Source organism: Hipposideros armiger, unplaced genomic scaffold (assembly GCF_001890085.2).
Source record: "Hipposideros armiger isolate ML-2016 unplaced genomic scaffold, ASM189008v1 scaffold_315, whole genome shotgun sequence".
NCBI classification, from domain to species: domain Eukaryota; kingdom Metazoa; phylum Chordata; class Mammalia; order Chiroptera; family Hipposideridae; genus Hipposideros; species Hipposideros armiger.
Window position 1 is genome coordinate 316,873 of NW_017731665.1, and position 25,651 is coordinate 342,523.

At 43.8% G+C, this 25,651-nt stretch overlaps 1 protein-coding gene across 5 annotated transcripts in view; it reads right to left on the reverse strand.

The window, feature by feature from the left end:
• Nucleotides 1–25,651, reverse strand: part of ADCY9 (adenylate cyclase 9) — a 136,928-nt gene that overhangs the window by 14,055 nt on the left and 97,222 nt on the right. For all 5 annotated transcript variants that reach the window (XR_002126000.1, XR_002125999.1, XM_019660327.1 and 2 more), the window contains exons 3-10: nt 25,113–25,303; nt 14,563–14,667; nt 13,370–13,587; nt 10,807–10,909; nt 9,759–9,967; nt 5,506–5,665; nt 4,422–4,570; nt 1,872–1,913 (exon numbers count right to left, since the gene is read on the reverse strand). Coding sequence is in view for 3 of the 5 variants with exons in the window: in XM_019660327.1 (XP_019515872.1) it covers nt 1,872–1,913; nt 4,422–4,570; nt 5,506–5,665; nt 9,759–9,967; nt 10,807–10,909; nt 13,370–13,587; nt 14,563–14,667; nt 25,113–25,303 (1,177 nt within the window). In the remaining 2 variants the exon portion in view is untranslated. The remainder of the gene's footprint in view (nt 1–1,871; nt 1,914–4,421; nt 4,571–5,505; nt 5,666–9,758; nt 9,968–10,806; nt 10,910–13,369; nt 13,588–14,562; nt 14,668–25,112; nt 25,304–25,651) is intronic.

The following is a 25,651-nucleotide window of genomic DNA, read 5'->3' on the forward strand; positions in this document are numbered from 1 at the left end:
AACAAGGATTAATAAAACATAGAGAAAAATAGAAAACAAAGAACACTCGTGGTCCTAACCAGCTAAACACAGGATTTGTTAACATTTGGGTGTATTTAAGTGCCAATTAAAATCTATGCCTAGGATGTGGGTGTGGGGGGTCACCAGGAGGGGCACAAGGGGGTCTTTTGGGGTCCTGGTAATGTTCTTTTTCTTGGTCTGAGTGGTAGTTAAATGGGTGTGATCACTTGTGAGAATTTATTGAACTGTATTCTTATGATCTGGGTACTCTTATTTGCATATGCTATATATCAATAAAAAGTTTAAAAAGCTGCTTCGCTTTTAAATGCTATAGTTGTAATCATACGTAGAAACATATTTGCAATCTGCCTTTGTTCCATGGTCACTTTAATTCTCCTTTCAATGTCTAAATGTCCACAGATATTTAATTTTTTAATTGCAGAAGCAGAAAAATATCATCATTTATCACTCATTCCTAAATCTTAACTATCACATCTTACATTTTTTCATATATAATGAATTACCTACCTGTAGCTACTGAGCATGTGCAATTTCACAATGAAAATGAAAACCAGAAGTGTTTCCCATAATGCCTGCATTTTAACAGTTCTAATATTTGAGTACATGTATCATAACTGATTTCTTTTTTACTGGAAACTGAAGATGCTGATGAATTTTCAATATTATCAATCATTGTGATCGATATCTTGGTGCATGAAGCCTTTACCATATGCTGAATTAACTCCTCAGCAGGTAAGCAAAAATAGAATTATTAGCTTCAAGGCTATGAAAATTTTTATAGATTGTCAAATTACTCTCCAAAACAATTGTACCATTCTAAGGAGTAATGAGCAGGCAGAAAGAGCATGGTCTGGTAGTGACAGGGACCAAGGGTTAACACTGCCTGGGACCACAGGCAGGTTCCTTAACTTCTCTGAGCTTCAGCTTCCACTCTGGAGAATGGGGACGATGTTACCTGATGCGTCAGGTTATTGTAAGGATTAAATAAACTTATATTTTGTGAGTGCCTGGTAGCTCAACAAAATCAAATACCACTAGCAATTTATGAATGTGCCACACTGTCCCCTGGGTATTCCCATTGTAACTTTTTGAAGATCCAATTTAAGAGACCAAAAGGAATTTTGTAGTTATTTTCATGTGCAATGACTTCAGTAGTAACATCTTTATCTACTATCTCCATTTCCTCTTGTGAATCTTTTGTTTTATTTTGTCCTTTATGCAGGTCTTAATTAGCTTTTTTTAAACAACAGTCCCACAATTATTTTTCTGTCTGCTTTGTTCTCTCCACCAATCACTCTATAAATTTTATTTGTGTGTGTGTGTGTGTGTGTGTGTGTGTGTGTGTGTAGTTCTATTATTATTTGTAAGATTAGAAAGTTATCTCTGTCTTAGAGGCTTGAAAACTTTTACTTTCTCCAGATTTTTATATAGTTTTATATAATTTAATTTTTATTTTTGACTATTTGACTTATTTAAAATTTAGTCTGGTGTTTATAATAAAGCAAGGTCTAACCTTTATTATTTCAAACTTCTAGTCAGTTATTTCCAAATATTTTAGGGAATAAAATAAGTACTTTTCTTTGGTGAGATTTCCTTTGAAACATGCTAAAAGCTTATATAAAATTAAGCCAAATCTAATATATGTCTTAACAATCATTTCATTTTCCCAATAAGATATTATAACTATGATCTGATATTTTAACAAGTAGATATTTTCCACTTACTCTTTTCAAAATGTATATATTGTTCTTTTTATTCAAGATACAACTGTTTTTAGGAAGCTTAGGAAAAGCAGTAATAATGTAGTTACTCTCATTTATTCAGATATGGGCACAATGTTAAAAGCTTACCTGAAATTCTGTACTGCACCAAGGTGTGACATTACTATGGCACTGAAATTAAAATGCAGAAAAATATTATGAAAAGCAAAGAATGCATTATATAAAGCAATCTGAGGAGAATTTAAATAAATGATTTTTCTTTTTTTATGTGGAGCTCCAGTTAGACAGTTAAGGATAGTTAATTTTTATTATACTTTGATACCGTGTGTTGATTAAGAATAACAGAAGGTAAGAACAATGATGTAGCTAAAAAGCTTTCACATCAGCTATAGGAAGTAGATACAATGCCAAAGAGCACAATCGAACAGGGAAATTCTCTAAGGCATTCATTTTACTATTAGGACTTATCCATGGTATCCTACAGAATAGAAACTTCAGTCATGTTCAAACAGCAATGTCTCCTGACAAAGGGTTCATTTTGAAAGGAACTACTAGAGGCATTGGCAGATTAGATCTTACAGGTAAAGCCAGACTTTGCTACTGGTGGTGCTCAAGGCCAACACAATCCAATTTTATGGCATCGAAACCACACACAACTTAAGAGCTCTCTCTTGGTATTAGGGAAGGTACCCTCCACACACATGCCCGCAGCCCTTATCCTCTCCACATTCTTAGCAGCTTCTTTTGGGGTCGTGTTACACCCAGAACCCACCCAGTCCTGCAATCAACTCGAACTTCCCCACCCAGGGAGCCTTGGGCCCAGACCCTTTTTAGTCGTCTACATCCAGCAGCCGTGCTCATTGTGAAAGGGGATGTGGCACAGCATCTGTGAGCAGTTCTCCCGTACAACAAAGGCTGGGTGAGGGCTCAGAGTGGCTTTTATGATCACAAGAGGTGTTAAGTGACTTTACAGAAAAGGAAAGAAAAGCAAGAGGTACACAAGACACAAATTATAAGACTGCATGTCCTCCTGTCACCCTGTCCAGACACGATTGAGACATCACTATAATCCACATCTCTATGTCGTCGTCCCCACCCCGAGCTTGCCACAGTTCTCAAAGAGTCCCCACCCCTTTAAAGGGGCTGAGTTAGCAGTGACGATGGGCTCAAAGGGCTCAAAGGATCTTGTGTGTATGGAGAAGTACTGGGTTAAGAGGGGATTCAACTGCCAGCCCTAACTCAACTATTTGAATTCTGGACTAAGAGGTGATAAGGAGGTCCCTCATTACAATGGCTCTCTAATCCCAAATGGAAAAGCCCATGCCAGTGACTGAATGACACTGCGAATGGCTGATGAAGTTATCTGTGATAGATCTAAAAGGTTAAAAGGCAGATTGCTGAATTTCAGGCTCTTGGGAAAAAGCTTTATAATGACCATAATTCCAGATGGCCGCATCTTCAGAAAGGAAAAAGTAGGCTTTGTTTTGCGTAAAGCAATTTAATTACTCATTAAAGTTTCCTTTCAAATACTGAATGATAGTTCTACTTTATATTCCCCTTTTGATCTTAATTTGCAGAGAACTTGAATATCTTTCATGTCGTTACTATTTTATTAAGTAAATTGAGGAAGGATACTTACTCTGTCCATTACCGAATACTGCTTTGGTCATACCCAAAGATACATAATATGATGACTTCAGTGATACCATGACAAATCGGATCATTTCCTATTTTTGAATTTGCTAAAGCAATGGTTCTCAGCAACAGTAATACCATTCCTGAGGGGCATTTTGGAAACACTGGGGTTGTTTCTGGTTGTCATAAGAATCTGGGGAGCCAGGATGTTAGCTGTCCAGCAAAGCACACTGAATAAATGTCCCACGTAACTCTGAATATCCTGCTAGCCTAAACCCACTGTAATTATAAATAAGTGGTCCTTCAGTACGTGGTAATAGTAAAACGTTTTTATAAGCAGTTTCACAAAAAGTCCAATATTTAGAAGTTTGTGCGCAGCATAAGAACTGGTCCTGTCCCCAGGGGTCTCCCACACGGCTCCTACTCCTTTTCCCAATGGCATTTCAAGATAAGAGATGTATTTCCAGTGACTCATCATTACTCTAAAGTTTCATGTCATAACGTGGGGACTGATTTCACACAATATTTTTAAGTAACGCCCAGGTTACTTGCAAGGCCATCACACCTCTTCATTTCCTCCACTTCAGCAAACTCCAATCTGTTTTTGTACATCAGCCCCACTTCAGATAAGGTTGGAACCCGCTTCCTCGTTTTGCTTCTGTGTCCACCTACACCTCCACTCCTTCATTTTCTTGATCATCTTGCATGAACTGCTTCTGGTCCTATATTCCTAAATACAAACGTCTTTAGTATAAGTAACTGTATTATGTCCCCTGGGGGTAGTCACCCAAGAGTGTCTATATGCAAATGTATGTTATGTTATTGAAATTACTATCGTTTTCTTTCTTTTCATACTACTCATTGGGCATTACGTTGGTAATATTATGTGTGTTGAAAGCTCTCTCACACCGTGACAGTGAATATCTGCTAGAGCAGAGGCTGTTAGTGCTCATGTGAAAATTCAGCGAGGGAGACATAAGCGATGTTGGGAAAGGTAGCCCTGCAGTCGAGGGTGCCAGCCTGGGACCGCAGGGGCCTACGTACCTGTCGGGGCACAGGGAGATGTAAAGCAGAAACAGGGGCATGGCCCCGACGACAGTGGCTAAGGAGGACCGCATCCAGGAGCTGAGCTGGCAGAAATTACAGTAGTGCACGACGGCGATCAGAATGGCCGAGCCCGTGAACACCGTGAACTGCAATGAGGGGCAGGCACTCAGTTAGGACCACCCACTCCTCGGCTGGTGAGCCCACTCGCCACCCGCCACCCGAGCACTGTGAGACCAAATGATTTGCTCACTTATCTGTGTTTCCATTTAATATAAAAATATTTTTAAAAATGTCCAGCAGTTTCAAGGACAGATAATGAATTATTAAGCTAATTACCCAGAGCTTCAGAGTACAAGTTCACGCGGGCACTAAAATTCTCCAGATGTGTGGAAATCACGACTTGGAGGAAAGAGAAGGTAAGCTGCCCTGTTTGAGAGCTGCCACTGTGTAACCAGTTACCTTCAAAAAGCCTTTCCTTCAGGCACCTGCTGTGCGTCAGCAGAAATGAAACTTGGTGTTAAAGCATCAAATGCCTGCCCCGGTGGTTCATGTTACAGTCATTTTTACCCAAAATATAATCTTCTACACTGCATTAATTTACTCTTGAGTTCAACTCAGAAGCTCCTTCCCTGATCACCAGCAGCAGACTCAGGTGCAAGCCAGTTACCTGTGCCCGACCTGCAGGCCAGCACTTTATCCTGTATCCCTCACGTTTCTTTAGGCTGTAAGACATCTAAGAAAATAACTGACTTGGACCTTGGTGGACACCAGGAAAGGCTGGACAGGACACGTGTCCACTGGGAACTCTCCCCGAGGCAGGGCAGCATCTAATCAGCATTCATGAGTGTGGCAAGGTCAGGCTCAGACATCTGGGCAGGCCACATGCTGACCTCCTTACCTGCTCCTCTGTCCCAGGCAAGACTTTTAAAAAGACAAGCTCATAGGAATGACAAAGAGGTTGGTTGCACCTCCTTCAGGGCCTATATTAAGTGAGTGTTCTAAGTCATCAGGCTTTTTTTTTTTTTTAAGTGATGAGAGAGTCCAGAGAGCACAAAAGTAAAATCGTCAAGCCTTTACTTACATGTATGTTTGTCTCAAACTCCGAGGTGATATGTGAATAGACTGCGAGAGCAGGGAGTGACACCAGGATGGCCCCGATGAAGTGGCGTGGGAGCCAGCCGGCGATCCATTCCAGCAGGTGCTTGGTACAAGTCATCACGTCCTCCAGGAAAAACACCATCCTGTGACAGGGAGGGGAAAAGGAGAAATGAGGTGCCTGTGGGTAGGTCAGCGTGCCAGAGAAGATGGGGGCAGAGGACCAACAGCCAGCACCATGCCCCACTCTCGCCCATGCTACTGCCACTGGCGTGAACAGCAGGCAGAGCTCCCACACCCCTCGCTTTTGGTAAATGGCAAGGACACTGGACTCGCTCAGCTCATCATACCGTAAGGTCACTTGCTGCATTCTGATACGATGTGTTTGTAAAAAGTCAAGCATAAGCCTCTATGGGTCTAACCCAGGGGTGGGCAAACTTTTGAGATGGAAGAGCCAATCCTGTCCCTCAAAACAATTTAAAAATAAGAGCTCGCTCAAGAGTTTGAGCTCTGAGCAACAGCGGTTTGAGTCCCGGCCCGAGCTGAGCTGCCGCTGAGCTGCCAACAGGTGGCAGGATGGCTCAGCTAAAAAAAAAAAAAATTAAAAATTATTCGAGAGCCACAAATATATTTTTACATAATCACCATTATGTGAATAATATTCTTTAAAAATTTTATAAAAGAAACTATGATGGTTTTATTTTCATTTTCAATTTTACTTCAGAGCCACATGTACGTACCCAAACAGCCACATGCGGCTTGCCAGCCGCAGTTTACCGACCCCTGGTCTAACCGAACAGGTAAGAACTAGGGATGTAGGTAACAGGCCTCGTGAAAGGTGGCCACCTTGTTGTCGTCTGCTTCTGGGGCAGGAGGTCTCAAGTGGACATTCTGGAATTTTGTGGGGCCTTTTTGGTTGCCAAAGTGATTGGAAAGGTGCAACTGGCATCTAGTGAGCAAAAGCCAGGGATGGAAGGCACCCTGCCCTGCACCCCACATGACTGTCACATGTCCCCTGGACATGCATTGAGGAGAAACACCTGCTGATAATGACCTCGGCCTAGAGGCTAGTTGCATTTCATTTAAAAGCAGGAAGTGGTTTCTACATGGTATTGACATACACTTTTCCAGGAATAAACTACTGTGTAAAACAAGCAAGATTACCCTTTGTTTTGTCTGGGATGTCACCAAGAGTCATTCAGCATTTCAGGAATCATGTCACAGGCTGCAACTCAGCCCATGGTGCTTGTGCCACCAAACCTGCACACCTCTGATGGTCCACGTTTGGAACTGTCACATTTGCAGATTATGCGCATGAGGGTAGACAGCTGACAGTGCCCTGGCATATTTGAGATGAAGTACTAGGTATTTTATTTTATGTGGCTTTCTTGTTGTTTCTCCTTCATACTGGAGTGACAGCATTTCACTGATTCTCTTTGAAGCTGTGTGTATAGGTGGGCTATATTTCAGGATAGTGACGTGGACATCATCAAATATCTTTCACCAAGAAGGGAGCTGAGCGTGTGGGGCTGAGAACTGTGGGCCTGGAGAAAGAGTGGCCTTGGCTAAGCGAGGGACCCCAGGGTCAGGAGGGGCCTGAACCTCCTGGGAGATGGGGGACAGGGCAGCAGGGCTCTCTTTTAGGAGGGAGACCTACACACACAGTTCCTCTCTGAAGTCAGTCCCAGAGGAGGGTAGAAGGCAGCTAGGCCCACTGGAGGGGCCAGGAGCCGCTGCTGAGCTTCAAGGACACGAAGTTCTGTCAGTGCCTCTGTCACACACACAGGCACCCGTGCCTTCAGGCCTGGACACCCGGTGCGCGACTGCTCTGGCCTCCACAAGGAAACCCCGATCTTGGCCATCTCCCACATGGAGCCAGGTCCATCTGACCCTTTTAGGTACCTAATGTTTCTGGCCTCCTGGTACTTAAAGAATAATAGAATCCTTGGACTATTTCCAAGAACAACCACAAATATGCTCAAAGGCAGTATGCATAAGCCCTACAAGGAGACAAAGGGAGCTGAGCCCCAGCCAGGAGGAGGCAGGACTGAGAGGCCCTCCACGTGGGTCCCCAGGACTGCAAAGTTCCAACGATGAGACCCTGTTCTCATTCCTGCCTAGGGCACAGTGCAAACAGCTGGAGTGGAGGGACAAGGGCCCAAGCCCAGATGTGGGCAGCCTGAAGATGAGGTGCCAACCTCAGGGCTGGCCATGGAAGCAGCTGCAGAACTGGCCTACATGTAGGTTCTTGTTGGTCTGGGATCCTAAATATAAAAACTCCCTTGGGGTCCTGATCTTTCCCAGGCTTTGCCGATCCTGGGTAAAGTGAACTTTTAAAGTCGCACCAGAGGTCATTCAGGAGCACAGTGGCCACCCCATTCACCTGGCCCAGCACCCCAACATGCGGGCACAGCCAGGCCTGGCATCTACAGTCTTTAAACCTGGGTTAGCACAGACACTGCAGAATTAGGTCTGAAGGAACAGAGAACAGTGGTATAAAAGTTTTTTTTTAAAAAAATGTATGGAGACAATGCTAGCCTTAGAGAGATCAAGAGCCTTATCTAGCAGTAGGCCCTGAGCTAGACAGAAACCTGGGGCTGGGGCAGGGAGAGAAGGGGAGAGGCCTAACTGCAAACGGATACTGTGTTTTCTCTGGGATGATAGAAATGTCCTAAAATTACATGGTGATGTTTGCACAACTCTAAGTTTACTAAAAGTCATTGAATTGTACACTTAAACGAGTGAACTTATTATATGTGAGTTATATCACAATAAAACTAAATTTAAAAAGGAAAGAGGAGCCTGAAAATGCCTTGGTTTTGGTGCCCCAGAAACAGAGCTGCTTTGGGAGTGGATCCCAGGCAGCTAGGTGAGGGGTGCAGAGCCGGGACACCGAGGGGGCAGGCCCGTAGGTAGGGCTGTGTTATGGAAGAGTCACTTGCTGTGGGCAACGCAGCTCCCCCCAGCTGGAGGGGAATTCGGGGGAGACAGCAAGTATGCACCTCAGAGTTACCTCAACCAGGGAAGGGTGATCAGGGTGTGGCCTCTGGCAGCAGGGAGACAGCCCTCCACAAAGAGCTGGTGGTGTGGGGTGTGGGGGGTGTTGAGCGTAGAAGGGAGCGGGGCAGGCATACAGTCTCAGGGCTAGACCTGAAACTGCTGTTCCCTGTCTGGGATGTTGGGGAAGAGGAGCAGAAACTCAAGGTCAGGGCCCCTTCTCCCTGTTTCTGCTTTACCCCCAGCTTCTGGAAGCAATTACTAGTGGGACCCTGCTAGGCCAAAAGGCTGCCCTGTTGGGAGGGACAGGGCTGGACAGAGGAGGTGGCTGAGGCACAAGGATCAGTATCATGGTGTCCAGGAGGCAGATGGCACAGGGTGGTCTGCATGCGTGTGAATGGAGGGCCCTGTGCATTCACACCTGGCCAGAAATGTGCAGAGCAGCTGTGAGTTTCCTCGGTGCTGGACTGAACCCCAATATCAGGCAAGGTGGGTCCTGAGGGGCCACTGCTGTCTATTCAGACCCTCTGTTGATTTTTAAATGGGTGATCTTTTTACTATTGAGTTTACATTCTAGAAATTAGACCCTGGACATAAATATGATGTGCAAATATTCTCTCCCACTCTGCAGGCTCTCTTTTACTTTCGTGATCATGGTATTCTTTGAACTTAAAAGTTGTGAATTTCTACATAAGTTCAACCAACTTATCTATTTTTTCTCTGGTTGCTTGTGCTTTTTGTGTCACATCTAAGAAACCATTGTTTGATCCAAGCTCACAAAGACTCATGTCTATGATTTCTCCTAAGGGTTTTATAGTTTTGCTCTTACATCTGGGAGAGGTACCTGCTGCTCTGCTGGCAGTCCCCTATCATTTGCACCCTAAATACTTCTTTTCTTTTTTTCTCTTCCCTTTCTTATTCTCTGCCTTCCCACTTTTTCTTTTTAAGTCTCTGACTTGGGATATGCAGGGACTAGCTGGTGGCATGCGGGCTGCAGAGGACACTGACCTCTGGTAAAGACGATGCCCGCCTATGCCGAGGGTCAGGGTCTGCGAGGGAGGAACCGAGGGCCAGGGTCGGGGAAGCAGGGCTGGGGGAGGGAAGGAAAGAGGACTTGCCCCCTGAAACGAGCTCCCAGAGACAGCTGGCTTCCTTCGGACTGCTGGTCAGTCATAAACTGTTGAGCCAGCAGAGGGAGCTAAAGGCTAAAAGCTGAGAGCCACCCTGCAGGGGAGGCTTTACCTGACAGAGACCACCAAGGACAGCACCTCCAGCAGCAGGGCTGCGCTGAAGACAGCCAGTGCGGCGGGCGGGGGAGGTGTGGTGGCGGACCCGTACTTCAGGAAGCAGGTGATGGAGAGAATCAGAAACACTGTTGTCGACAGAAACACATCCAGGAGGGAGCTGAAGGTGGCGCTGGCAAAAGTCTTCACGGGAGAATTCTTCATAACCTGTTTGGGGTGGGAGGGAAGGTGGAGGAACACGACAGATGGCCGCAGAGTATGATTTAGGTGGAAAAACCTGAATGTTTTTCCTACACTTTCCTGAGCACTTGCGTACCCTGACCAGGTACAGGGTGATGAGTACGTTAGGTGGGCCAGCTCCCTAATACCACTCCACTTAAAAATGAGGAAACTAAAGCACAAAGTTAAAAAACAAAACAAAATAAAACAAAAAACAAAAACAACTTGTCCAAGGTCACACAGCAACTGATTACAAACCAGTAACTTCTCACAGGTGCATTACATACTGAGCCTGAAAGGTGAGTTATTGACTAGCAAAGTCAATGAATCTGCTTCTATAAAGGCAGTCACACCAAAGACAAGTTCTGGAAGCTTCCACTGAATGGCTGGGTCCCAGGTTCAGGATGTGTGAAAGCTTGGGTTACGCTGGAAATAAAAGGCAGGACTGAAGCAGCACATGAAAACATGGGTATGTCAACTGACAGGAAGAGATGCTCACGCCTTCATCCAGGAGCGTGCTCTGGGCCTCGATCTGTGCGGAGTGCTAGGGGCAGGCATGGAACGAGGCCCTAGGGGAGCTCCAGCTGCAGACGAAAGGGGCCAGGAAATGACAGGCCTGGGCTGTTAGATAAAGGAGCACAGAAAGATTTGGAGTTTTCTCCCTTGTGTATGCAATGTTAGGGCTTAACTATTATGGGAAATTAATATGAGTCTTCATTTTCCTGTCACTCAGGAAAACAACAAAGGCTGCCAAAGCACAATGCTAATTGTAAACTATCCAGTGAAAAATGACACATTTCTTTGGTAACACTATACGGAACACACACCTCTTCTTGATAGCTGGTCCTGTAGGCTTGTTCGAGTTCCCGATCCAGGAAGTTCAAGCTGAACTGATTAATGGGTGGCTTAAAGAAATAATCTTTCATCAGGCTATAAGAGACGAAAAATGCAACCGATCAACATGCAGCACAATCATTATATTTATTTTATCAGAAGATCACCTATTAGCTACCGAAACACCATGCGTTAATAAGCACGTCGAACAAGCTGTATCTAAAAGTCACTATGGTAGAGACATGGCTCGATTGCTCCTTTGAGAACATCTCTCTGGAAAGTGTTTTCAAACATAACCACATTTTATGTTTTTCCTTCACTAAAGAATGACTACTCACCGTAATTATAACACATATCAATAGAACCTGCTTTGGAAAACATCTTTCTGCTGTCCAGAATGAGAAGAAGGCAGCTATTTTGTTCTATGAAGCCGTCCTTCTCAAGGACCAGCAGATCCCTGTGCTGAGAGTACTGAAGTTGATTTGGAGGCTTCCAGTGAAAACATAATTCGGAGCCGGCTGTCCTGTCAGTCAGAGTTCTGACAGTAATCACCACTGTCAAAGCTAACAGGTTGTTATTACAAAACTGTGTTTACAGTTAGTATCATTTAGGTGCTATTGTCCCAAATGCAGATTGTGTGTGAAACCCGAACAATGATAACGCTCAATGACTTTATAGCAGAGAAATCAAACCTGTCTTATGCAACTCATTCTTTTATAGAGTGCTAGCAAATAGTAATATCCTTTTTCTACTGCAGAAAATGACTATAAGTTTAAGGGAACGTTACCTTGGTTTCAGGAGGAAAATATAGCCGTGAGGTGTACAGTCTCTCTCCCTAATACAACAACTACTAGAATTAAAGCAGATGAAATGGGTAAAGTGCCTAGAATGTGCTTGATGCACAGTAGGGTTTGCTGTACATATGCTCCTTCCTTCCCTTGCAGCACAGTGGACTCTCTTTTTTTCTTTTCTGTTAAGTGTGCAATACCTGACTGCACTCTCAGACTCAGAAGAGTGAAAATTCTATCCCCTAATGTTGACCTCCCCGCTACAACATCCTACGAATGCTAAATATGTTTTTTTCCAGTGCACATGGTATGTTCACCAAAAAGACCACATGTGAGGTCATAAAACAAGTCTCAATAAATGTAAGGACTCAAATCACACAAAGTATATCTTTGACTATGATGACATTAAATTAGACATCAATAACTAACATTTAAATACCATTCTTCACAAAAAGGAGCGAGGGCTCTTTCAAGAAATGGCTGACTCCTGAGCTGGGGGAGGGAAGACACGAAATGAGCCTGGAATATCCTGTTGTTTTAGAATGTAAGAAATTGCTCAAAACCAATGATGGAGCTATGTCAAAAGGATGCAGCAGCCAGCCTGAAGGGGGGCTCCCAACGGCTAGATTCAGGGAAACTAGAGCATCAAATGAGAGTCAGGGCAGCGATGGACTATAACCTATTAAGTAAAACAGGACTCCATGAGCTCAGGTGAATAATAGATGGGTAGATAAGGGAATGAATGGGAAGGGCTTTTCTTTATACTAGAATGCCGAGTGCCAAGTGAACTGTGCAGTTAGTGCTGGAGTAGGAAAATCACCATTCTGAACCATCAGAGTAAAGACTGTTTCAGGCAAAAGCCATCAGTGGAAAGGTTGATGAGGAATGGGATATTTACATGATCTTAAAGCATCTTCCCACAGACTGCTTATTAGTCACAAGGAGAAAACTATAGATTGGGGGAGTTGGCCACACCTGCCTGGTTGATCAAAATTACTATAGCAGGTGAAGGATAAATGGGCACCTGGTTCCTCTGGATATGATACCTGAGAAGGACACACCCCTTCTGCAGTGCCTGTCCAACCTGAATGCATTCACAAGGAAACATCACAGAAATCCAACTTCAGGAATATTTTATAAAAGAACTGGGCCTGCATTTTCCAAAAATGACATCATGAAAGCCACTGAAGGGCTGAAGAACTGTCTTAGACTTAAAAAGACTAAAGAGGCATGACAACTACATCATACAGCCTGTGATGCTGTACTAGATCCTGTACCAGAGGGAAAGGCAGTGCTATCACGAACATATTGGACCAAGTGACAAAATTGGAATATGGACAGATTAGATAAAGTATCACATCAATGTTAAATTTCCTGATTCGATAACTATGATTATATAAAAGAACATCCTTGTTTTTAGGAAACAGAGTATTAGGGATAAAAAGAGTGATGTATCCAACTTACTATCAAATGGTTCAGAAAAAAATGAAAAATAAATTTCAGAGAGAAAGAGAGAGAGAGAGAGAGAGAGAGAGAGAGAGAGAGAGAGAGAGAGAGAGAGAAGGCTAAAGAAAGCATAGTAAAATGTTAAAAGTTGGAAAATTGGGCAAAGGGTATAAAGGGAATTCTTTGTATTATTCATGCAACATTTCTGCAAGTTTCAAATTACTTCAAAACAGAATAATATAGTAATACTGGAGGTAATTCAGAAAAGGGGAGCAGCTTCCACCTGCAAACTTTACTTCAATGCCCATGGCTCCACTCTTACCTGTCTTCTTTGATAACATCAACGAAGTGGGCATCTGTTTTCTCCCGGATATTCTTGAACCTCAATGGAAGGAGAGCAGACTGGTCCAAGCTGACACCTGCCCACTTTCCCTTTTCCTGTAGGATCTCACACAGGGACGTCTGGCTGTTGGTGAGCTTCTCCTCTTGAGGAGGGCTCAGAAGTCCGTTTTGGGTTTTGGAATTAGGTCCTCCAGGAGCCTGCCTCAAGACAGAGGGAAAGACACAGAGGTGACCCCTGGGTGTGCAACAGCGCTATTCCACCCGACCTTTCTGCCATGCTGGGGTCCCGCTGGACTGCATGCTGCACCTTCAAATCTCTGTTCTAATCTGAACACTCAAACCTCTCCACCCAGTTGCTTCTTCCCATCCCCCTAGCTTAACAAATCGCACCTCCAGGAGTTCAGGCAACAAAGGAGGTGACATGGTGGGAAGAGCCAGTAGGAAGTGGAGAGAAGGCTAAGGGAAGAGCTGAGGCTCTTGAAGTTTGCAGAACCAGGGCTCCAGATGGCCCTGAGGGAGGTTTGGGCACTCGGGGGAAGTACGAGGGTGGATCCAGGGAACGTAAACCCAGAGCCATAAGGGCAGTGACTCAAGAAGGGGTAACTCGTTATAAGTGACATGGACTGACCCAGCGTCACACAAGTCCATGGGCAGATGATGTGAGGGTAAAGGATGGCCGATGTAGGCCTCCTGGAGGGTCAGCCTTCAGAAGCTGTTTGAAAGGCTCTCGTGTTTGGTCTGCTTTCCACTTTCCAAGTGAGACTTCTCTGGTAGTTTACTTACTGCTGTCTCTAACCCCAGGGCCCTCTTCATGGTGCATTTCTCATCCCAAGAGGCCCCTCTTCCCTTTGCACATTCGGCCATATCTTGAGTCCAGCTTCCAGCCCCACAAACCTCCCCTAACTACTCTAATCCACACGTCTTCAAACCCTTATTGCCCACTAGGGATCCCATCCAGTTCAGTGAGTGATGACTCTACTTCTCATAGGTTAGTTCTGACTCTCCACCCTGTTCTTTATTGGGCTGCTCAAAGCCAAAGGACTAGAAGGCATGGAATGCTATCACCTAAGAGGAGCTATTCTCAGAACTGAGAAGTTGACAACACAGGAGTGTCATCTCAGGTGGAGGAGCCCGGAGAGGAAGTGACAGGAATGACAGCCAGGAGCGTGCTACCTTGGTGTTATTTTTATGCTCCTCCTGACAGCCGTTTTGCACTGCTCCTCCTTCTGTGCCAGCTTCCGATTTGGGAGCAAACGTGATTCCGCATGAAGGGCAGGTCTACAAGAAAAACACACACCATAGGAACTCACCCAGGAAACACGACCACAATATGTAATTTAAACAAGTCTGCTGTTGTTGCAATTTGCTGTCACGGAGGATGGCTACAACCAAAAGGAAGGCTTACTGAACCATTCAAAGCTGAGTTAAAGACAAACTGGCAAAGAGAAAACGGAAACACATCCACACAAAGACCTGTAATGAATGTTCCATAAGAGTCACAAAGTAGATATAGCTCAAATGTCCATCAGTAGATGAATGGATCAACAAAATGCAGTCTAACCACACAATGGACAGTATTATTCAGCCACCAAAAGGAATGAAGTAGTGGCTGAGGCTACAACATGGATGTACCTTGAAAACATTACACTCAGTGAAGGAAACCAGACACCAAAGGTCACATATTATATGATTCCATCTATATAAAATGTCCAGAAAAGGGAAACCCATAGCGTTGGAAAGGCAATTGGGTGTTGGCAGGAATAAGAGGGATATTGGAATGGGGAGTGATCTAATGAACAAGGGATCCCTTTTTGGGTGATGAAAATGTTATAAAATTGATTGTGGTGACAGTTGCATAATCTTGCAAAAATACTAAAAACCACCAAATTGTACACTTTAACAGGTTAAATTTTCTGGTATGTGAATCACATTTCAATAAAGCTGCTATTGAACAGACAGCCTGGCCGCTACCCTATGTGAGAGTACCAAGCCAAGGGCCTTGAGCTCTGTGTGAAGGTAAGCAGTTCCTATAAAACAGGCTGACTAATCAGAGTGACCTGTTTACAGACCTAGGAATTCTTAAAAGCTTACAGGAATTAGCTGACCCAGAGAAGAGAAGGCAAGACAATACTGACAGATGAGAAAAGGCAAGCTTTTGTTTCTCATAAACCAGGATTCAAATCCCACCTCGATTCCTTAATTGTTTGGAGAAAACCCTCTTCGAATCACTCACCTCAGTTCTCGCATCTATAAAACGAGAGTGATAACACTTTTCTTGAAGATATGTCATAAGGATTAAATAAATATGTGTATAAACAGCCTAGCATCATTCCTGGCTCTCATTGTATCCTTAATAAATTTACTATTATTATTAATGTGACCCAGTAAACTAGGAACTGTCACTGAGATAGCAACTAACTGCTTCCAGTGGAGAAGACAAACTGTAGCAAGAAAGACTTATTAGGACTCAAAAAATTTCCTTGCATAAGCATTGTTAAACACTAGACTACATTATAGGAGGCCAGACATTATTTCAGAAATTTAAAATAAGTGTCATTTAGTGTCTAAAGGCAAGCATATGATCACATCCCAAGTAAGATTTCAGGTCTGTACTGTATTAAATAAAAGAAATAAAGACTCTAAAGATGTGAAATTTGGGAATCTGATATAACACACACACTAAGTTTAAACATTCATATTCATTTGAAAAATGAAAATATACATGCCAAAAGAGCTGGCCAAATCATTAACATACCTGAGCAAACAGTAGCACCTAGGTAAAATTTATTTACAGCTCTGTAAAAACTGACATTATTAACAGGGGCAAAATGTTTTAATTGTTAATGACAAACAATAAACTGATTTTAAAGCACCTCTTGGTATTGACTGAGTAAAACTTCAAAAAACTGATTTTAAAGCACCTCTTGGTATTGACTGAGTTAAACTTCAAAACATTTTACCAATGGGGCCACTGATCTTCTCAAAAAAAAAAATCCAATATCACGCACATAAGAGTGACCCTCTCAGCCCCCATGACAGGAGTAAAGTATGCAAACCCACAACACACCCAGAAAAACCCCAAGGGCGCCCCCTAGCTGGGATGGGAGTAAATGGCTTTGGTGGTGGCAGTGGTGGCTAGTTTGCTTCTCTACGGGAACACTATCCTTTTCCGGGGCCAAGTGGTGGCCTGGTGGTGAAGTAGATATAGCTTGGAGCGTTGGGACTGTTTGAGAGACTCTGATTCAAACCCCTAAGGTCCAGGGCCTTTCACCAATCTCGTAAAGACACGATGAAACAGTAAATAGCTATGTCTCTTACTACGTACTTTTTAAACATTAAGACTGGAGAACTAGTAACAGTGACCAAAGGCACTGGCTTTGAAATGAAACTGTTATGGACTGAATCCTGGTTCTACCACTTCATAGGGAATCTCTCTGGGTCTCACTTTCCTCCTTTGTAAAATGGAATTGTATCTACCTTGAAGAATTATTATAAGGGCAAACTGAGGAAATACAAGTGAAGCATGTCAGAGGTATTTTAAACCAGCTTCGTTCTGTGCACTGAGTCTAATCCCATGGCACAGACTTCCTACAGCAGTGAGCTGAGGATGATGAGGCCCCACCCTGGCCAAAGGGAGGAGAGCTGTGATTGACGGGGGATCTCTGCCATGGGTTAAGAGTTGGATGAGTGGAGGCATGCATGCACTTATCACATGTGGCTCCACACAATGCCTGAAGTATTAGTGCTCAATAAATGTTGGTGCTTAATATTAAAACTTCTGGTCATTGGGCCGGCCGAGTGGCTCAGTTGGTTAAGAGCTTGCTCAAAAGTTCGAGCTCTGAGCAACAGGGTCGCCGGTTCGATTCCCACATGGGCCAGTGAGCTGCGCCCGAGCTGAGCTGCCGCTGAGCTGCCAACAGGCGGCAGGGTGGCTCAGCTGGTGAGAGCACGTGCTCCTAACAACAAGGTTGCCTGATTGAGATGGTGGGCTCTGCCCACCAGCAACTAAAGACTGAACTCGGCAGCCTGAGCTGAGCTGTTGCCCGTGTGGTTTAGGGGATACAGAGCATTCTTAACAACAAGGCTACTGGTTCGACTCCCGCATGGGATGGTGGCTATGCCCACCTGCAGCTAACTGACATAGCACCTTGAGCTGAGCAGCGCTACTAGACTTGGAGCTGAGCTTGCTGTGCCTTCCACAACTAAGATTGAAGGACAACAACTTGGCTGTTCCCCTTACCCAATTCCCCAACACTGTTCCCCTCTCCCAATTCCCCAATAAAATCTTTTTTAAAAAACCAAAAAAACAGCTTCTGGTCACTGTTCTGTTTGGTTGTGAAGATAGTTCATCTGGTAATTTAATGGCCTTGATCACAGACAGGACAGCCATCCTTGGTATCTGCTCTTGTGTACCCATTTCTTTTTGAGATATCTCTTGGCATTAGTTTGTTTCTAAGTATTTTTTTCTCAACTACACCTGATACACTTTAAGAACAGGTCACTTGATTCTTAGGAATTCCCATGGCACACTGGCTTCACGTATATAAGATGTTTTATGCATTTAAAGCCACAAATACAAAACAGTGAGTATCAAACCTATTGGACAGCAGAGGGCACACACCCTCTGCAAAGGATCCCCTCAACAGAAATCAAGACCACGCAACTCAGATTTTGCACCCTCTCTGTGAAGGTCTTGGCTGTGAAGGGGTTGGAAGGCCAGTGGAGAGTGGGGGTGCCCATGGAGACTGGCTGATCTCCGGGAGCCTGGGGTAGTGGTCTTCATAGATAGGCAAGTCAAAGTGACGTCCCTTTGACAAAGAGAGGCTAGGTGGCCTGTACCCTGCCGTGATAAAATGTTCTAATGTGGCGGTAAGGTCTTGTAGAGCTGACCATTAAAGAATCTCAGGGAGTGAAGGTAGACATACACTGTCAGAGCCCAAACGTCCGTAAATGGTCTAGAAGTCTGCACTCAGGGAGGTCTGGGGGCTCACTGGGGTACCCTACCGCCTCTGGAAGCATGCCTGAGCAACTGACTCGGAGGAAAGCAACGGGGGCAAATCCACTAGATAAAAATCACTGTTGTAATGATAGCAGCTGCTATGATTTAGAAATGCTAATGTGCAGAGGGCACATCAATGAACAATAATCAGATCCTTATCCAGGTGATGTCTGCAGTCTCATGTACTTGATCTCAGTTAATCCTCACAGCATGGTGAGGCAGAAGGGATTACCCTGAGGACACAACAGTGGGGTGAACTGCAGGGCTCCTGGCCCCTGACCACCATGCGGCCTCTCTGGCCTTGCCTGTCACAGGAAGACCCAGGAATAATCCTGGCACTCTGACCTCCTCTGCCTCATTCCCCGAGTGATCCACACAGTTAGGACCACCTCCTGGTTCTTTTAACTGGCACTACTGGCACACTGGCACCGAGGGAAGCTTCATCAAGAGCAGCTAAGGTCCCCAAAACTGAGTACTCTACAGGCTAAGTTGTGCACTGGCCGTTGCCTGGGAAACCCGAGATCCCTGGAGAATACCCAAGAGCAAGCTCTGCATTTTCCCAGATTATCTGTGCTCCTTCCCCCAGCGCGGATATGGGCTCGGGGGAAGCGTATAACTATTTCTCTAACACACTTGGGCACATTTACATTTGTTTTTAACACATTTCCATACATGAGCCTTACATTCTGTTCAGAATACATGGCACAAAGCTATAGTTTTTTTCCAAGGCCATTTCTCTTTACAAGATAAATCATTTCTAAGCCAACAGCTGTCCTTTTTCATAACTGTCAAGGGAGGGAGCAGGGAAGCCTCTTTTCTGAGAAATGAGGAGGAAACATCAGAGAAGCCCTGGCTTTGCCTGTGGAGTATGCTGAACATGACTGTTTAGCAAGTTGCCCGGAGACCAGAGCACCCCTTGCTCCCCAAACTCAAGGTGAATGTGGAAGACAGGAGCATGCACCAGTAAGAGCAAACTTGGCCTACTGAGGCACTTTTCACATTCTCGGCACTGTGCCTGTGTCACTTCATTTAGTCCTCAGCAGCACCCATGAAGCCGACACTATGATTAGCCCCATTTTACAAAGGAGGGAACTGAGGCAGAGAAGAGAAGGGACTTGCCCAGAGTCACACAACTAGGAAATGGTAGCAGTGCCCTCAACCCTAACTATGCATGTGACATCTCCAAGTGAACATGAACTGCCTACAATGTAGGCAGAAGTCACCCTCATCACTACATGTCACTGGCAGGCCAGCCCATGGCCTCTTAAGGTAGTGGACTAGGCACAGGTGTGAATACTTCCACATAGGTGATTTCTGCTCACCAAACACTAGAGAAAAAGAGAAGCAACATATTAGAGGAAATAGAAGCAATTGTTACAGAAAAACAGCAACTCAGAAGCTATAAGAACAGGAAGCTCAGACAGACTGAGAATACTGAACGCAAAACAACAAACAAAACAAAACGCTGTCAAAATCAGGCACAAGATCTCAAGAATCATGAAGTGGAGAATCAAAACCCTGCTCAAACTCCTGAAGCCTGAATGGCTACTGCATTTAATAACTGAGGCTGATAAGGCAAGAAGATTGTTACCATGTTAGGGAAATATCCCATCAGAAAGTCAGAAAAAGGAAGTTATTTGATATTTTGGGAAATTTCATTTATGTCCAATACCTCACTATCTGATGCTGCCAATTAAATGATGTTGGACTTATCTTCCCATTTCAACTCATAACTAGAGACTTTATTCAGATTTCCCAGTTTTCCCCCTAATGTCCTGTTTCTGTTCCGGGATCTCATGTTCCAATTTTTGTGTCTCCTTAGTCTCCTCCTGTCTGCAGCAGGTCCTCAGTCTTTCCTTGTCTTCAATGACCTTGTCACTTTTGAAGTGTCCTGGTCAGGTATTGTGTGGACTGTCTTGAATTTGGATTTGTCTGATGCTTTCACACAAGTTGACTGAGGTTTAGGATTTGAGGGAGAACCCCAAAGAGATGATGTGCCCTTCTCAGCACCTCACATCAGAGGGTACGCAATACCATTAGTCTTATGAACCATGACACGGGGCCTGCCAGGCTTCCAGCAAGTTATTATTCTTCCCTTTATAATGAATAAATATCTGATGGGGGAGAGATACTTGGAGGTTATGCAAATATCCTGTTTCTCCTTAAACTTATACACACAAATTTTAGAATTCATTGATGGATCTTGCCTGCAGCGATATTACTGTGATGTTCTAATGGTGAGTCTCTTTTCCTCATTCCTTCTAGATCTATTAGCTGAAATTCTGTAAGGAAGAGTTGTCAGTTTACATGTCTCTTAATTGAAGGAAACAAGTACATGATTAAAAATATAGATAAAACTTGAAAAGTCCTTTTTAAAAAAACTTACTTTATATCTACATTTCAGAGCCAGCAGTCACATTACTATTTATTTATTAACAGCTTTACTGAGATATAATTAACACACCATACAATTCACCCATCTAAAGTGTATATAATTCAATGGCTTTAAGTATATTTACAGAATTCTGCAACCATCACCACTATCAATTCAGACCACCATTTATAATACTTATTTAATTTCTAAACTCTGTGTGTGTGTGTGTGTGTGTGTGTGTATTGACAGAGAGAGAGAGAGAAAGAGAAAGAGAGAGAGAGAGAGATCTACTACCTATTCCATTTCTATAATGAATTAAAATTAAAAGCAGGGGCCCTCTGCTTCCTCAAACTGAGCCAACTGAGCACATTCATAATGACTTTACAAACAAATAACAAGGAGATAATAAAAGAAGCGATCATTTATTTAGAGTCATTTAAAAAGTCACAGCAACTGTCACAGAAGGAGGGTCCCTAGGGCTAGTGACCTCAGAAGGAAAGTATAAGCCTTTTGAAAACAGGACAGGTTTTCTCTGAATCACCCCATGTGGACAAACCCACACCACTAGCCTCATCACTGACCGTAAACATGTAGAAACATCCAGTGAGCACGCAGACCCAGGATTCTGAATATAGATTAAGGTAAACTCACAGAGACAGCCAAGCAGGTGCATTTTCAGTGAGGTCTTTCAGAGGTGAACTAAGATGCTGTCACAGCTCACACGGTTCACTGGTTAGGACTGATGTGATTAAAAACCATCCACATCTTTGGATTTCATTTATTTGTTATTCACAAAGACATTAGAGCAGCTATTGTTATTGGCATGTGTAGTCTCAGCCATCCATCACCAGCAGCTTCATGACAAATGAGCAGCAGACGTCCGCTGCAGAGCTGAGGTCACACTAACCAGGCCAAGTGCCCATGCTCCTGATGTCACATTTGTGACGTGGTGACAGCCCCCACAGGAAAAACCAACAGCAATAACCAAAGAACCTCCCTCAAGTCAGAACAAGTGGAGAAGGCGAGACCTTCCCGAGACAGTCAAGGACCCCTTTAGGCAAATCAACAGTATCTCTGTCTCCTCCTGCCCTTCTTTCCTCCTACAGTGTCACTGTCCACTTCTGCGTGCAAATGAGTGAACCTGTGTCCTGATGTTTACTGAGTGTCTACTACAAACCTAGCATTTGTGGGCATTACTTCAGTTAATCTGTACAAGACCCTGAGACACTGCCTCGTCATCGCCAGTTCACTAAGGAGTTAGGTGAGTTGTTCCAGTCCCAAAGCCAAGGCTCTGAAAAGCATCCTGAATTTTGAGTTCTGGCCCGCCCACAGCACTGAAGCTGCCTTCTGTGGCTATGACATGTAGAGCCCTGGTCTCCTTCCTGGGGTTGCCTTCTTGACTTCTCCTTCCCCCACCCCAAACCATAGGGCTATCTTTGCAAGCTCAAGCTCAGAGAGCTGGGTGCCACAGTGCTGCAGTCCCCCTGCCCCAGCACCCATGATGCAATGCCAGGGCTTCCCCATGAGAAACTCACTGCCAATCACTCAAGAAGCCAAAGGCTTGGGTGTACAGCTTGAAAAAAGAAATCTGTGATCAAACAGGCCTGAGAATGCTGCATACCACATCCCTCTTTGGAGACCTAAGGATGCATATTAGCATACTAAAGGCTCTGAGAAGTTCTGCAGTAAAGAAACCTTTTCAGTGCTGTTTAACCTAGAATTTCTCCAATTTACTTGACCACAGAACCTTTTTTCTATACTTGACGCCTATTTCCATCCTGAGAAACTACTGCTCAAGGGAACACACAGGAACACTGCCTTACATCAGGGGAAGAGGGAAATGTGAGGTCAGTGACAAATTCACTTGGGAGCTAACTTTAGCTGGATGAGGTGAGAGCAGCAACAAAGGAGAATGAAGCCTGCTGACAGAAAGAGTCAACAGACTCTGGTAAAGAATTAGGAGAAGCTAGTCTGTGATTCTAGCTAATGAGAAGAGCTGGCTGTAGTGCAGACAATATAAGGCAACAAACCAGTGACACATGTATGATGAGGCACTGACAAGTTTAGGGGATAAAGCCACCCAAATAATGTATGAACAAGCAGTGGTATTTTATATTTCTATTATTCTAAAAGTGTTACTTGAGGGCAGGCCTTATAAGTTAACAGCACATCTATGTATCTAATCTTTAAGGCAGACCTGTTTTCTGCCTTCCATGTCAAGGCTGCTAGCGCATAACGAATCACTCAGTTACCCAGTGTTTATGATTTACAAGGCACCAGAGACCCCTGCTTTCACCTGATCCCTACCACAGGCTCTAGAAGCACAGACAGCAAGAGTGTGGCAAGGACTTCCCAACGTGGCAAAGCCTGGTGTGGAGACCAGGTCTTTCATCTCTTCCTGCTCCTTCCATTCCAACTGTGGATCCAAGTAATTCTAACTTTCTGAGACAGTCCTGGTCTCAGATGTCCTCTTATCCTCCCAATGCCATCAAAATATCCCAGAAATTATTCTTCAAGATCCAATTCACCTATCCCTTCGGGAAGGGGCACGGAGGTCATTTTTTTTTTTCTCCAATTCCTTTTGGCGAACACGGGCAACTTCATAGATCACAGGATTTTCAGAAAACTTCTAATGATTATTTGGGAAATTTATACAAGACAACAGAATATTATGCTAAATGATTTTTATCCATCCAAATTAAAAAAAAAAAAGTGAAGCCAGCAACTGTGCTCCCTAATGGATAGAAACATACATACACATAATCTAAAATGGCAGCAAACACAACAAATCATTTATTTTTGGCTCTGGGCTCTATTTCTCTACTTAAATTCAGCTCAGTTTGGAGCCTGGTAGAAATCGTTTCTCCCCAGGGGAATGAAACCATATTTGGAAAGCCATGTTTTTTTGTGCTCCTCCCCCACACAATTCTTCCCTGCCATGCTCAGTGACAGTCAGTGCACTGAGAGCTCCTTTCTGACTACTGCCAAACATCAGCCCAGAACACAGGCTGTCATGAGTGTGTGGAGGCATTAAGGAAATTTCAGGTATGTTAGCCGTTACGCATGTGCCAGAGAATACGGGGAAGACAGGGTCTGATACCTACACCACTGGTTCTCAACCTAGGGTGAGTTTATCCTCCACAGCCCTCAGGGGACATTGAGCAATGTCTGGAGACACTCTTGATTGTCATAATGGGAAGAAAGGTACTACTGGCATCTAGTGGGTGGAGGCCAGGAATGCTGCGCAACATCCCACAGTGCACGGGACAACCCGCATCACAGTTGTCTGGCTCAAAACGTCAATAGCGCCGAGGTTGAGAAACCTTGCACTAAGTTAACAAAGCAAATAATGAAAATGATATATGAGTGCTGTCAATAAACCTGAATGTAATAATTACACAAAGTAACTGGATGACAGGCACTACGGGTTCTGACACAGTGAAATAATCTGGATACTCCAGCTGATTGGGTTATGATACCTGTTAAGCTTTAATTCCAGCATAGCTATTGTAGTTTTCAAATCTGTTAATGAATGTGAATATGAAGAAACGTACCAGACTAAAGCCCTAACAACAGGCCATCATCCTGGTCAATATATCACTGTGTTATTTGAAAGCACAAAACAATAAAGTGCATATATCTTAAAATTATCTCTTTAAAAAAAATGCAAATGGCAAATATTTAAACTGTAAAAATAAACAAGAGGTACCAGTAAGAGAACTAAGGCAAATGTGAAACTGAGAAACAGCTCATAAGCTAGGGAGATTTTATATGCCCATGGTCTTCACGCTAATTCCTTGGTAGTCTATTATGACAGAAATGGGTACTTCTAGAAAGCCATCAGATCTCTGTTCCTATAATGAAATACTATAATGTTCTTGGCAAGACTTGGTAAGCTACATCCTATGGTTTACCCACACCAAAACAATTTAACATAATCATAAAACTGGATTTCAGGAGACGTAGGAATATTTGAGAAAGTGGTCTCTGAAAAAAGAGACCAACTAGCACTCCAGCAAGATGTGAGGAGAATCACCTTTACTATCATTTATGATTAGCTTTTAGAAATTCCAAAAGACATCATAAGTCTCAGAAAGAAAAAAAAACAACTCAAATGAGAAGCATTGTTATGCAGCATAGAAAGAAAATGGAGGTGCAGAATGTCGAAAAAAGCAAAGATATTAAAAAGACAAAATGCTGCTACCTTTATACTACATTAAAAAATAATAAAAACCTAATTGAAGGGCATTCCAAGTTGTCTGCCACAGACCTGAAGGTTGTTTATTATTTCACATGTTCTACTGCAGAATTAATATAAAGTTTTAGAAGTAGGGAAAAAAAAAAACTAACCTTAAGGTTATCAAAGGTTTTGACAGTCTGCGCCAAGTCACTGATACTCCCTGGCGATGCTGTCCCCTGTCCCCTAGGGCCTGAGGACACCCGGGAGCCGTCAATGACCTCAAAGCCAGAAAGTAAGGCCTCTGAACAGCTGCAATGAGACTCCTTCGCTCTCTGACCCGCTATCAGGTATGTCTTCAAACCTATGGATAAAAATTACAGTAAGCACAGGTTGAAACCACCGTTGGTTGAAATGTAGCTCCATCTTGTTCTTGGTGCAGGACATGTTCCTGAAAAGTTGAGAGTAAAGTGAAAATGTGAATATGTCATATTTGACTACTGACTTCCATCTTTTCAGAGACACAATGCCTCAGGGAAAATGTATGCCTCCAAGACACACATTACGCTTTCTCTGAGTAATGGCTACATGTTTTACCTTTGGGGGCTGAAATGAACATTGAAAAGTTCCTACTTGAAAGGGTCATTTTATTGGGATATTGGGGGAGGCGAACAGTGCTGGGGAATTGGGGAAGGGGAACAGACAAGTTGCT